At 42.7% G+C, this 15,362-nt stretch overlaps 1 protein-coding gene across 1 annotated transcript; it reads right to left on the bottom strand.

Annotated features, from left to right (window-relative positions):
- Positions 1-15,057, bottom strand: GPR68 (G protein-coupled receptor 68). The gene is made up of 4 exons (XM_015865287.3): positions 14,873-15,057; positions 13,990-14,129; positions 4,072-4,208; positions 1-2,375 (listed from the first exon to the last, which is right to left on the bottom strand). The coding sequence occupies exon 4, from the start codon at positions 2,233-2,235 to the stop codon at positions 1,159-1,161; it is 1,077 nt and encodes a 358-aa protein (XP_015720773.1). The 5' UTR covers positions 2,236-2,375; positions 4,072-4,208; positions 13,990-14,129; positions 14,873-15,057; the 3' UTR covers positions 1-1,158.
- Between the last annotated feature and the right edge of the window lie 305 nt (positions 15,058-15,362).

Raw genomic sequence — 15,362 nt, forward strand, 5'->3', positions numbered from 1 at the left:
TAATAAAACACCATTATTTAATAAACATATCTCCTAATTACTTTTAATATTGCACTTTCGGGGTGATTTCCAGAAAATTCTTAGAACATATTACCTTTTAAAAACCAATAACAAAGCTCTGTACAGCGACATACCTGAGAAACCCAATGTAGAAGGTCTGTCCAGAGAACATCTTGAAATTAAATATAAGTATGCCTATATACACATATACAGCTACATTTTGTCAACTTCAGGCTGCAGAAACAGAGAAACATTCAAAGAAAGGCTTGAAACCAGAGGAGAAGTGAAAGGCTTCATGGTGTAACAGCTGTAGACACCAGAAAGCACGGTAAGGTCAGAAAGAAGAAACAAAACTCTCATTCTTTAATAATGAATAATAAAAAAACAAACAAATCAATAAAAACTAGAGGAGATGATTCTAGAAACAACTAATATAAAGCACAGCAACCCCATCTGTAACTGCCATTATCTCCAGTTACTCCTGTATCTTTTTCTATCTAACCCAAAAAGCCACAGAGATCACTCGTACATCACATTTCTGATACTCCATTTACTCAATAAGGAGCACACCTTAGCTGTCGTATCTACTGTTGAAAACAGAGTTAAAGCAGAATCTACTTAAGAGTTCCACTGACAAACACGTTGTTATTTAATTGTCTGAAAGGTCTGTGCTGCACAAAACACACTAATTTAGAAGGATGCAATCAAAATCTTAGCAAGGTTTGCTAGAATTTAGGTGCAACTAAATTCACCTTTAAACACAGTGAAGTAAACACATGAGATGAAAGTGCCTCGTGTATTATGACCCTCCTGTTCTTTTCCAAATCAACAGCTTGATTTATTTATCCTCATCTAAGCCAAGAGATCCCATACCTCTGGAAGTCAATAGAAACCTTATGAGGAGATTTGACAATCAATGCACAAATTGAAGCTCTCATCTGATGCCGAGTTTCTGTGTCTGTTGTCCCAGAACATTCCGCATTACTTCATCAGCAGGTTGGCTCCTGCAACGGTTCTGCTCACCTTGAAACTTGCTGGAGGAGTTATTTCAGAGAGTAACTTTGGGATGTAAAACACAGTCGTAATACACAGATAAATCCAGTGGATACAAACAGTTACACAAGAAAGATTTTACATAAGTGCCCTTTTTGATGAATGCTATAGATGGCCTGTCCTAGCTGAGGAAGAGTCCTTTGTTCCAGGATCGCCCTGTGATTCTTGCAATAACCTTGGCTGATGCTCTTGTTGAGGCCTGTTGGGAGTTTCTGGAGCATTCAGCTGATAGGATTCCTTTGTCTCAGTCCTTAGACATCCTAAATGCCTTAAGCAAGAGTCTCGCATCTTGATGAAGTTCAAGTAAGTGCTTTCACTGGAAAAACAGTATAGTACTGGGTCAGCAACACAGTTAAATGTAGTCAGCAGGAGAGAAGTATGGTAAATGTTAAATATTTTACTAGCAAATGAGCAGTTGCTCTCAAACACACTGCGAACTACAAGTAGGATGTGGTACGGTCCAAAGCAAACTAAAAAAATGAAGACAGTGCTGGAAACCAAACGTTTAATTTGGAGTTTCTTCTTCTTTTGAGTGCCATGACTCCTGTGGACAACTCGTAAAATGCCACAGTAAGAGAAGGCCAGCAGAAAGAAAGGGAAAAGGAAGCCAGCAGAGAAGCGGTAGTAATTGATACTGTGCTCCCATTCTTTGATGGGGTAATGCTCAAAGCACACCACGTGGCTCTCAGCATCCATACTGATCTCCCCATGCACAAAGACAAATGAGCACGTCACTACTTCTTTGGTCCAAATAATGGCACTCACAATCATAGCAGCCTTCATTGTCCGAAACTGATGAAACCGAAAAGGGTGCACTACTGCCAGATAGCGGTCAATGGAGATGCAGCAGAGGAAGCCCACACTGATATAGATATTCTCATACAAGAGGATGCCACAGATTTTGCACAGCAGTTCATCATAGGTCCAATTGTCATGCTGTAAAACATACTGGATCCAGAAGGGCAAAGAAAATATGTAAAAAAGGTCTGCTATGGTCAGATTGCAAAGGTAGATTCCCAACTCATTTTTAGCCTTGATCTGTAAATACCCGTAGTATAGAGAAAGGCAGTTAGCTGGGAATCCTACGATGAATACAAATATGTACACTACAGGGGACAATGTCTGGTGAATATTATGATCAATAATGCACTTTTCGGTTGCATTCTCTGTGAAATTCAGCATCTTCTGCCTCTTCACATATGCCACTAATCAGTGTCCCAAATGAACGGATGTAGAACTTAATTTCATCCAGTTTCACGTATCACTTTTCATCCACAAAAACCTCAGGCTGAAGAGATGCCTTGCCGCAGGATGTTAATAACCTGGTGGTAAAACATATGAAAACCTTGAGGACGAATATAATTACCAAACCATCAGTTTTCAGCCTGATGCCTTTTCTAAATTTTCTTACAGTGCTTACCAGAAGATAAAGCCTGTCTGGGAAATGGCGATGTGTATCAGTGAGCCCTACGAGTGGGTTCTCTCAAAGAATTCCAAAGCGATTTACAAACATTTGTCACCTTAGCTTTACGAGTATCTGAACAGTGAAGAAATGTCATCTCTGTTTTGCAGATGAAACACAAAAGCAGTAATCTGATGGGATCAAAATGCTGTGGCAGAGCTGCAGCTCACTCAGACTGCCTCAGAGGATGCAGGGTGCAACAAAACCGCTGCTTTCTTACTTTCCATCTCTGGACTTTCTCTTCGGGTACAAAATATCGTGGTAAATGTAGCTCAGCCCATCAGGATGATGAAAGTGGAATTTTTAGCAGCTGCATTTACATTTAAGTGTAAACAGCAAGCTGTCTGTAGGAAAGACACCATAAAAATCTGCCTTAATGTATCCATGTATACAGAATATGCCATTATAGACTTCTTATTTGCCATAGGCTCTGAAAGCCAATCATTATTATTGGTATGTGTGATACATTCATTTCATCAGTGCTGAAAACAAACACAATTATTTTCACCTGAAGAATCTTTTGTGGTCCGCACACATACCTGTGCAGACCCTTTCCATACTATAGTATTTCTGCCTAAGGCATCTTTATAACACAACTGCTGACAAGAGGTTAGCACTCGGTTTGGTCAGGATTAGCGTTCAGCCTTCAGCCTGTCAGCTGTGATTAAACCCCAGACCAAATCCCTCTATCACCTCACATGATATGTTCCATCACTTTGGCACAAGACTGTGCCCCATGTTTAGGGGGGTGCATGTTTTGTGTGATGATGCAGACCAGTAGGATTCTTTCTTTTAACCACTGCCAGAAAATACACAGTTGTAGTGTACACCTGGGTGAGGTTAGCAACTTGCATACTCTTTGCAGAACTTCAGTTAATACAGATTCAAAAGCAGACTGCACTGTCAGGAATAGAGAAAAGCCCTGCTGTTTGTTTCCCATTCACAATTCTCATCATTTTTGTAATCATCACCTGTCCTCTGTGGGAACTAACAATTTTTTCCAAGGCAATCCTTATAGAAACATGGCCATGGTACAGTAAAATTACTGTTATCGGCAGCATTTGAGGATGTTACTGTAGAATAAATTCTTTTGTAAGTGTTGTAGTTCTGGTTTTGCTTCTCTGTGTGTATCAGGTTTTGTTTTTTAAAATAATGGTGGGCTTCAGACTCATAGAAATTGGAAAGGAAATCAATTCATTTAGGCTTTAAGGACTGACCAAACCTGCAAAGATGGACAGTGTTCAGCCTCAGTCAGCGTACTACAGCCCCCTGGAAGTCACGGCAAACTTAAGGAAAGAAGTGTATACTTAATCATTATAACTCTCCTTTGTTCTTTTCTCTTTCCTCTTTTTCTTGCCAACAAAAAGAATATCACCATATCAGAATATGGTTTAGGTGGATGGATTCCTGGAGTCTCAGGTAGCTTCAACCGCAACACGAAGGCCAGGTTAAGTTCCTCTCCCTTAAAACTTCTAACTTCACTGTTGGACACTATCTGCCTTAGTGCAAGCTCTGCTTCCCTTGTCTTTATACAGCCACCTCAGTGGTGCACCTACCTCAGAATCACCCCCTCCTCCACAGATTACACAACTGTTACTGCAGCTTTACCAGGCACAGCAGCAGAAATGTGAGCCAGACACAGGTTGTCCTGGTTTAGCTTGATGTTTGCTCCAAGAGATCGCCATAACCCTCCCTGCAGAATAACAATGATAATGTGAGCATTATCACACACATGCAGCAGAAAACAATGTGCAGATTTCCTAAAGCACTGTTACGCAGGGAGCATCCTCACTGACACCATCCCATGCACTATGCTTGTCTCAATGGCTGCATGAGGGCTGTGTGGTTTCTCCACCTATAGGAGGTGTGGCTTCATGCCTGAGAACAATGCAAGGATCCAGAGATAGGTTTGAAAGCCTTACTGTCCCCCTTTCCTTTTCCAATCCAGGGCTCAGGACAAGTGCAGTTGTATTTGAGACTGTATTTGTTAGAATTTCTGTATGATAATCTGATGACTTTGATATGTAAGAGTTTGTCTGAACAGAACAACTGGCATGCAAATGTACAGTGAAAAGAGCCTAAACGTCTGCAAGTCCTTCATCTAATCTAGCAACTAGAAGCATCCAGTCAGTGCCCACCTCCTGCTGATAAGGCCAACTTACAATAACTTGAAAGCTGACAATAATCTTCTAAAGGCAAAACTGTCTTTATGAGTTCACATTTCTTGAGCTCAGGTTTTGTTCTGCATTACCCCATAGGCCAATATGGGCCACAGGATGAGATAAAGCAGATGTGCTCCACAGTTGCACTGTTGTTTGTTTTGTTTTGCTTTGAAAATGCTTCTTTTTCTGTAAGAACTCAAAATGTTTTTATTAAATTAGGTTTATGTCACAAAGAATATGACTGTAAAATTCATATCTGTTCAGCTTAAATGTCTTGCCACCATACAGAACGTGAAAAACACAGAAAAAGTCTCATTGATACGATATTGTCCTAATATAATACACACTTTTGATTACAGCGATGTTTCCTGCTCCTAGAAGAAGCACTGCAGTGTGCTGTTGCAGAGCCAGGAAGAGAAAGCCGCCTGTTACATAAACAGAAGTCCAGATTCTTGTTTGCACAATAGCTGTTTTATGCTGCTCCGTGGAAGAAGCGAGCCTGGAAAATTCCTCCCTTGTTTCAGCCTCCACAGCGTGCAGGCTCTGGGACACCGCTGTGCCTTCTGACCAGTGACCAGATGGGAAATACAGTTTGCCTTTCCCCTTTTTTTCCCCTCAGTCCAAGTATGCTAACACAGCTCTGCACTGGCCAGGGAATGGAACTGCAAGCTTTCTCAGGACTGGTACCAAAACACAGTGATTGTGACACTCATCAGGTGGTTCAGAAGAGTGATCTTTAAGATCACCCTGTTACTAAGAATATAATACACAGTACCTAAGCAATGGGAAGCTCTAGGAAAGGTGATGCTGGGTGACAAAGAGGAGACAAATAGCTCCTGCATTGCTTATTAAGCTAGCTTGGGTAGTAGGATGAGAAAAATAAAGAAGTTGCACTAAGAAAAACATCTGGGCTGCAGATAATCATTAAGCTGAGAGCAGCTATGGCTGAGAACATGCAGGCATTCCATTTAGACAGCTTTAATATGGAAATAGTGCAGCTGTGTGGTTTTCTTTTTAAGAGCTTAGTTCATGTAACACCTTCAGTATCACAAGTCTGCAGACATTTCCTAGGAAGACTTATCTCTTTCCTATGCCCACCTTGTTCCCATGAATGGGGAGGATAATACGGTTGTGTACCTTCATGTCACAGTAGATCTCTTGCTGTCCCTCCACCTGTCACACATCACTAACAGACCTGAATCACCTGGCCTTCATAGCAGTACTTGGACCATGCTGCACATTTCAGAACCAGAATCTGAGATTTGGTTCAGATCATTACCTGGATAAACACTGGCCTTTAGACTCCCACATCAAATGGGCAGAGTTTGGCTGGCCCACGCATGAAGGTTTGTGGCATGAGGTGGAATGGGTGTAAGAGCTGTAGTAACAAAGCTGCTGTAGGGTCTGAGAGCAGGAAAATTGCAAAGCGTACTAAACATTACTTCCTGTCATGGTTTTGTAATTTTGTAATAAACAGAACATAGCCGTGCTTTTAGGGCTATTTTAAAAGAAGTTTTCTGCCTCTTCCCACTTCCTCCACATCAAGGAAGAGCTCACAATGGGGTGATGATCTGGTAGAGAGAGGGGAAAGAAGGACCAACCATTCCTTTGTATCTCCTTTCTTTCTGAAGTCTACTGTTGTATCTCAGTACTTGAGATAGCTAGCACACTTAGTGAAAATGCCCCTAAAACTGTAGAACAAAGTGGAAATTGGGGGCATGACTAAGGATGACTAAGGAAGTGGCACAGAAATGCTTGGATTAAACCAGAGGATTTGTGTAAAAGGGTCACAAGTGGAAAGAGCCATGAAAGGCAATAAAGGATGTTTCTGTTCCTTATTGGATAGAAAATCCAATTCAAACTGGAATATTCAAATGCTTTCTTCCATGAAAAAAACAAAAGGAAAAACCCATGAAATGGTCTCACATAAATTTCCCACAATTTCTCCTTACATTGAATTCCTTCCTAAACTTCACTTAGGACTCCGCACAACTCATTTGTACTTGTTAGCGTGTGAAGGGACTCTTCCAACAGGAATGTCTTCATACAACAATAACTATTCCTCTGAGCATTTGTTTCAGTGGGAGGAAACCAGAGCAGTATTCTAATAATTACAAATCACTTCACTTTTGTTGTTATTGTATGACTTCATTTATAAAGCTATTGTCAAAAAAGGAAGCCAGCAACATTTTTTCAGAACCCACATAAACAAAAGACCAATTAGTCACCAGTGTCCAGTTCTTCCTAACATAGACATGCAATTATTCACACATTGGGTAAATCACTCAACTTGCTCAAACTTTGATATCTTGGGAATACGTCTCAACTTCTTAATTTCTGTTTGCCAGCAAACTTCTCCAAGGTCTGAAGTAAGGTAGTTGCATTTCATTTCCAAAACTCTGGATCTGAACCACAGTGGTGATGCAGTTCAGGGCTTCATGCCTGTAAATGTCAGTAGGAACTGACAGTGCAGATTTGAGTGGCAGCTTCATGTCAAAATCCTTGATTTGTAAATCTTTCCTTTTTCTTACAGTGAACTCAATGCTTGATGAGAGCACTAGATTGGACATCAAAAGTGTATGACATTTTTTTATACACAATATTCCATTACAAAAATGTCAAACTACAGTATGAAGTGGGGACGCTCAAACATTGCAACACATCAGAAAATGTTTATTCCTTGTTTCTCTGGTAGTTAGTCACATCCTCCTCTATCTCTAACGTTGCCACCTCACACAGTCTCCTCCTGGAGAACATTCTAATTGCTTCGTTTGCTGCCTTACAGAACATCAGGTGTGTCATTGAATATTCTATGAAACAGCTGAAAAATGTGACATGCGCAGCCTAGTGTAAGCAGTATGGGTGGACTGATGCAAGGCAGCTAGAAGCCAATGGAGATAGTCCCTGTATATTAGAAAACGAATTAATTAAATTACTTCAATGACCTCAAAATTTAGTTTTGAACTCACTTCCCAATAGCAGTGGCATGGCGATGTAGTATAATCTCGCCAGTGCTCTGGCCCACAGATCACAAGGCTTTGTAAGAAATAGCTGAATCACTATAGACAAGAATCCTGTGTGTTCTACATTCAGCTTAATTCATAAGTCAAACAAACTTTTAATTAAGCAGGGAGCCACTTAGAAGGAACAGGGCTGAGCACTTCTGAATGGTGGTGAGGGAGCCAAAGTATCACCAGTAGGAATTCATGGCAACACAGCGCCCACAGGCAACACTGGGAGAGGTCACAGGGATGGACTTGTTGAAACACAACATTTACATTCCTGGAAAATGGCAATATGTCAGAAAACAAAAGAATCCCAGAATACCTGAGCAGGTTATCAGCCTAACCTAACCTTTGTTTTTTTGATTATAACACCGAGAATTCCCCTTAATTGATGTGCAAACTGCTGTATATGAGATATTACATATTATATCTGAAATGAGAAGTCATTAGGAAGGCAAATGCTATCTTACAGCAGAACACTAGGAATGATGAAGGGACTGCAGTGATCATATACTGAGTTGGAGTCAGCATTTTTGTAAAAATACAAGAAAACAAAGCAAATCACCCTGGATGTGTCAGCAGCTGTGGGTGCTACCTCTCTATCCTAAGCATCGTCGCAAGGCATTACGGAGCTGCTGGCTGTGGTAGGGGAAATGCAGGGGAATGGTCACTGGTCTAGGACTGTTTAGTCTAAAGAAGACCATAATGATGGCAAACAGCAAAAACCTTCCAGCATGTTAAAGACTGTCACAAAGAGGAAAGTGTGCCTTCTGTGGAAGCCTGAATGAGAGACTCAATTAAACATTGCTAAAAACTTTCTACTGACAAAGGTAAGTGGGTCAGCACTGGGACAGATGGTGCATGGGACAGAGGTCTTCAAGGTGGAGGTGTTAAAGTCTGGCAAACATCCTGAAGATGGTTCAGTTGATGCCCCCTTGAAGGCAAAGAAATGTCTGGAGAAATCTCAGACCCTCAGACCCAGATGAAATGAACATTTCATTTCATTTCTTTGCACCTTTGGAGGCCTGCCCATGTAAAGGACAAACAGGGGCAAGGAAGGCAGAAGGGACGACAGATTGTCACATATCTGACACTGGTTCATCTTCTCTCTCTAGGTTTGGGGACTTTTTTTTTAACCAAATGTAAGGCCCAAACAACTGGCTGAGCACAGGGAAGTGCTGCAAAGAAACTACATTTTGGAAAATCCCTATTTATGGTAATAAGAAGTTCACACAGTGTGTATTTTTGGTCAAGCAGTCCAACTAAAGACGGGGCGATGAATCACACAACGGGAATTAGTCATGCCACAGTTGCCTCAAGGAGCTGGCTCATAACTTTTAAAAATGACCCTCATCTGCCCCCTCCTTCCTGCTGCTAATGAGCAGCCAGGTGGGTGACGTGGCCACCGGGATCTCAGAGTTGAGCTGGCTCCTGCTCACAGGTCAGCTCCCCGGGGCTCCTGCATGGCTCATTTGAGTCCATGGCTGGGAGTGGGAGAGAACTCCTCATCACACCACTTTCTGCAGAAACATTTTCTCTCTCTGTTCCTCAGAGAACAGCTTCAAACCTTCCTTTTGCCCCAGCCAACACCTCAGGCAGCTCAGCCTCTTTCTCCTGCACATCTCTTTAGCACACAAACCAAACCTCCAACCTGCCTCTACTGCACAAGAAGGTGTCAAACAGGTAATGAGGAACTGCAAGCAGGAGGGTGGCCGATAGCCCTCAGTTTGTGGGCTGATCCTCCCTTAAATCAGGCAAGAGAAGCCAACACTGAGTAAGTCCTAAGGATTAGGAGACACAAAAGTCACGATCAACATGTAGAAGAACCAGTAAGGAATGAGAACTGGAACAACTGTATTGTAGGCTTGGGACTGAGAAATAGGAACTTCTTTCTTCTGAAGTAAATGGGTTCTGATTCATTTTACCTTCTACAGCCTAAGAGAAAATCCCCTAACTATTCTGACTCATTTTCCCAGACTGTATCCCTGTCCCTGCTAAGGCTACAGCCTCCCTGTCACCAGGGTTAAAGTATCAGCAGCAGGCTCTCTGTACCAATGTGTTATCAAAGAAAGGGGGAGGGGGTGCCAGCAACATGCAAGTGGTCCCACTATTGAGCTTCCCCAGCATCACCTACTGGCCACAGGGGAAAACTTGCTCAAAAACTAAGTTTGAGGCCAAATTTCCTTTCTGCTGACATTTTTTGATAATGCTACTGCCTCCAGACAGAAGAAGGTATAATTAAACCTAAATATCAAACTGATCTCATTAACAGAAAGAAATTTGTAAAACGAATCCCACTTTCAGTAACCAAACATTCATCTGTGCAATTGTTCTCCTCCCTCACTGCTCACTCAGGAGCAGCACTGATTTGCCAGCACTGCTGACAAGCAGTGACTTGGACCAGCAATGATCAGTGTTTGACTAATAACATTTGGCAAATAGCAAAGGCTGTCTGAGAGAAAAATGCGACTTGCCAAGTCTGACTGAAAGGTAATTGGAGCTCCGCTGTGTCTAAAGAGATTGAACAGATCTCCTTTCAACATTTTCATTGTTCCACACATCAGCAAATAATGATACATTCAATAAAGTCATCTCTCTTTTAAATTCTATTTTCTGCATTTATGATTCAGTACGTGATTCATTTTGTACAGCAAAAGTTTTGAGACAAGGAAAAGTGAGAAGCCATGGACAACATTTGGAGATTTTCCCCTCCCTTCCCTCATTTTTCTTTAACTCCATTCTCATTCTTCTGTTTGGATTTATTTTAACCAGGGATAAAATTCGTCACAGGATATGAGCCCATTCAATTCAAGCACCTCGCATCGCGTGCACTGTCGCTATTTAGGAACTGGAATAATTCCTCTATGCCTTTGTACTGTGCTTGTGTTTCTGGCTTACACTGGTTCCATTGTGTTTTGGATGTTTCTGTTCTCAGTCCAGCTGTAACCTAGCACACCATCCACCCTTCCCTGCACTGCTCCTAAGCTGTGCTCATTTCCTTTTACTGCTCTGTATTTCTTGCTTGGATCTTGGTTTGGGGGTTGGGGTAAGAGGGTGGCGTGCCTACATCTGTGTGTGTCTTCCAATAGTCCCCACCTAGCCTGGAGAGATTTAACTCTTCTAACGAGCCTTTTGCACTGCCTTTAACTCAGCTTCCCCCCCCCCTTTTTTTACATCTTCTTGGAGATCAGCCTAGTTTCCAGAAGATCCAAGTCAATATCTTCACATAAGATTTGTTCTGCAATGTTAATTCTCAGACTCTGATGATTTTGTAGAAGCAGGGTACCTTGGAGAAGATTTCCTTCTTTGTTCTTGCCCTCACCCCCCAGACGACCACTGAATACTTCTTTTTGTTGTTGTTTTTTTTAGCTTGAAGATACAGCGCTCCAGTACCCCAGTCCCCAATGGATGTATTATTCTAAACAAAGCTCTGGCATCTGTATCTGCAGGCTTCCTTATGTTTTCATTTCCTGAATTTCCATTTCCTCAATTCCCTTAATTTTCAAGTAAAAAACTCTTTTTAGTACTCACATGATTTTAAGCACTTGTGTCTTCCTTTCATTAAGATGTAAACAAAGCCTGGCCTTCTATTCTATTCCATTACTCCTGAACATCCCTATTTTGTCATGTGCATAAACTCTTCCTCCCCCTCTATTTTCTGTCATACCTTGATACTGCCCCTCCACACCCCATGTGGACTTGCACAGGGTGCAAGAAGCCTTCCCCAGCACCGTGCTGATGAATCTCTGTGCTACAGCACCCTGACCATGCAAACAATTTCTGTGAGGAGGGCTCCATAAGGAGGAATAGAATCCTCTACACTTTTGGGTGAGGCCATTGCTCCATCTTTCATGAGCAGAGCACTCTGAACCTCCTATTTGGTCTTTTTTCAGACACACCAGCTAAAGTTTCCGGTGAAGTGACAAACCAGACCTGCCTTTGCTGCCCAGTGGACCAACAGAGTACAGAGCATGGCTCCTAGTGATGAAGGGATCCCCCTGGATGCATCCCTCAGAGGACAAACTGCAATGTTGTCCTTAGCTGCTGCCGATTACTAAAACCTTTACTGAAAATCGTTGGCCAGTTTCTTCTAAACATTAAAGCTGCTCCGTGTCTTCTCAAAACCAAGTGCCATCAGCTGTTGGGGACAGCAGCTCTGCAAATGCTTTGGCTGGCACAGAAATTCATAACAACTGCTACAAGCCACTCAAAATAGTCCTTACAAGAAAAACAAATCTCTCAGAGGAAGCATTCTGCTAATTGTAAGGTAATCAGCCTCACAAGGCGGCACATCTGCACTTCTATTTCCACAGTTCTTCATTTAAAATTAATTATCAAAGTTGTATGAATGCCCTCTGAGTCCCAAGTAACAGACCAGTCACTGCACTGATACAAGAGCAGTAAGCAGCAATAGAGCCCCAGCAAAATGCAAACATATCTTGGGGTTAGATCTGGTAGCGGTGGCAAGGAAAATCTTTTCTTCTCCACAAGCTGTTCATATAGATGTCCAGGAAGCAGGATCACCTGGTTAACTGAGTGACAGCACCAACAGTGCTGCTTAGGAGAGCAAAACTGACACGGCTGCTTACACCTGTGCACACTTCATCCCATGTGACTCTGCTCCAGCACTGCTACGAAGCTCACAGCCTCCTTGGCCTCTGGCAGGGGCCGTGTTGCAGGCTCACAGGATGGGATGGCAGCTGCTGTGATGACAGCTCCCTATAGCTGGCTCAGCTGGGATGCATATATCCCACTGGTCTCTGATTTCCCCCTATTTCCCTTCACTGTCTGGGACTCCTTAGAGCCCCCAGGTCCCAGAAGGAATAAAGTCATTTTTTTCTCTGCCAGACACAAAGTGAATTAAATAAGCTGTACTGCAAATGCCAAATGAGATGAGTTCTTTTGACTGAGATACTGGAATCACCACAGCTTTCTTCATTTAAAACTATGATATTCAAATTTCAATGCTGCGATGCAGACATCATCACCTCCCAGCAGTGCCCACTATCACAGAACAAAACATTGGTCTGATTTGATAAAGCCAACACTTTTTCACGGTGTGCTACCCTAAGGCTCCTAAAACTCTGGGGATTTGCCTTCTGTTTTATTGTCTAAATGACAGCTTCATACACCAAACAAGATCTGGAAAGAGCTACCTTTGCCTTTTCCTTCATTTAACAGAGCTTACAGAAGCAGCATGGTGTGGGAAACAGCAGAATACTGGCGACAACATGGGGAGGTGAGAAGGGTAGGGCTGAGGACAGTACATTTGTTGTCTTCTCAGAAAAGGAAGACAGGAGTGTGCTACAGTGCAGAGGACTGACTGGCTGCTTAGTGGCTTCTTGACTACCAAATGTAAAAGAAGAAGTGGTCAAATGTCATACTCTGCTGGAGTCAGTGTGAATACAGGATGTCAGCGTGGAAAAAGTCACACTGGGGGCTGATTAACCGACTGCTCAGAATGTCCTGTAGTGCTCACACTGGCCGTGTCACGTCTTATGAGCCCTTGTGTAGCCATTTTTCCTCATCTCACAAATAGACAGCTATCAGAGGCAACCTACGATAACAAACATCTTTAGTACTATTTAAAAACAAAAACCTAGCAGTCTATTTTCTGATAGAATTGATTTCATCTCTCTAAACCTTCACATTCCAAGTTTCCCAAGCTGGGCTCTGAACATCAAGCAGGAAAAAGTGGCTTACTGTTTGTTAAGTACGTCAGTGGAGGACTTTTGAGATAGGAACGTACCCAGCTGTACACAGAACACCTACACACCAAGGTATGTGGTTTAGCAGTTTCCTGCAGCTAGACACAACTTCTGGGTTGTATCCTCAGGGGAAGTAAATTACTTAAATTCCTAATTACGCACTTAAAGCACTCGCTTCTTTGTATCTAGACAACTGACACACACTTAGTAACTGCTTTGAAAATGACCAGCAGATTTTATCTACTCCCTATTCCCCTGCAAACAGGAGAGACAGATTCTTGGTTTATCTTAACAACTCCTTTTCATCAATACAAGCTCTCCTTGCACCTATTTGAAAGTCTAAAAGGCTTCTCTAGAACAGCTTCTATTCCAGATTTTCTATCAGTGGGAACCTGCCCTGGAAATTTAGTTTCAAGTCATGAATTTTCAGCCATGGCATTTTGGTTGAGTGCTTGGGACTGCCTCATTGTTTTACTTTGCTTCACTTCTAACAGCCTAACCCAAAACTTGTTCTGCCACCATTTTAGGAGTCACAAGCTAGTATAACCAACGATGGAAAATCAATTTGCTTTTAAGAATAGGTGAAAAATGAAACTCACCTGTGAGCAGAGTTCAGGTTAAGATGCTTTTTCTGCAGTATGAAGAGCGCAAACGTTCCTTTCTCCTTTCTCATAGCTTCTGCTCAGGCTGCTGGAGGCTGTCCTCCTCCCAGCTGGGAGCACGGCTTGTCGGTGAAACACTGTTGGGAGGGAGGAGGAGATTATGCTTCATCTCCTCTGCTCTTTATGGTACAACTGTGAAGGAATCGAGTCAGCCCAGCCCAGCCTTCTCCTCCCTCACCCACTCATTCATAAATAAAAGAGATGACAGTGCCAAAGGCAGACGCTAAGTACAGAGATGACAACACATGCCGAGCAGTGCTCACACCCCTACCTACTGTCACAGGCACAGCACTACCATTGCAGCAGCTGGTTCAAAGCCCAGAGGCTGCCGAACACACACGCAGATGTTGCCTTGTGCAGACTGTTTACTATTGCAGAGTACACAGAGCATTACAAAGCACACAGAGCCTTAGTGTCGTTATTGGTGTTATTTATGTTAAGTTCCTCGATCTCTCCAGCCCTTTATGATGTCTGAACTCAGAGCTGATCTGTGCGTGAGGAGCTGCTGCTTTGAATGTGCAAAAGCAGGGGCTGGAAGGTGCTTCTCCTTCCTCCCTCACAACATGAGGAGGGCTGAGACATAAACAAACTAAAGGGATGTCCAAGGGCATTCAAGAATATCACTGCACATCCAGGAGCCAACCTGCTGCTAACTCACACTACTGCTCTTATTCCTGAAGCAGAGAAAGCTGCACCACAGAACATATATTAACCTGTTCATCATTCAACTTGAAATGCACTGTTCTTATAGAAACAGAGATGAATTACATCACTAAGACTGGAAACAAAACTTGAGGTTGGGAGCTGACACAGTACTCACCTGGCACCATGTACTGCTGTGCTGCTGGAGGGACATCAGTGGCTCAGTGTGGTGCCCCTCACATGGCTCCTGCAGGGAACCATGGGCTGCAGATCTGGAAAGCGGAGTCTTGGGCTGGGTCCTCCAAATGTTCTCTATTTCTATGCTGGTGGAATGCACAGAGGAACATAAGCAATGAAATGTTTAAAAAAAAAAAAAGGAAAAAACAAGGAGAGGATACAGTGACATTTACACAGCTTGGATGTGCTCCAGGAGTACCCATGGCTCACGTCAGAACTAGCAGCAAAAATAACTTCTCACTGCAAACACGCACAGGGCTCTGCAAGGTATGAAAGGCTACCAGATGGCAGAAGCCTTCCTCTGCCAGGGCCTCCGACTGAGCTAAAATCATCTACAGGGTTAAGGACCTCGCCGAGTTTCTGAGCAAAAAAATATGAAATACTCAATTGTGGCCTAGAAAAGCCACAAATATAGCACAGAGCTGCCCTCA

The sequence above is a fragment of the Coturnix japonica genome, chromosome 5, assembly GCF_054131305.1.
Source record: "Coturnix japonica strain WE chromosome 5, WE-NBRP24, whole genome shotgun sequence".
Lineage (NCBI taxonomy): Eukaryota > Metazoa > Chordata > Aves > Galliformes > Phasianidae > Coturnix > Coturnix japonica.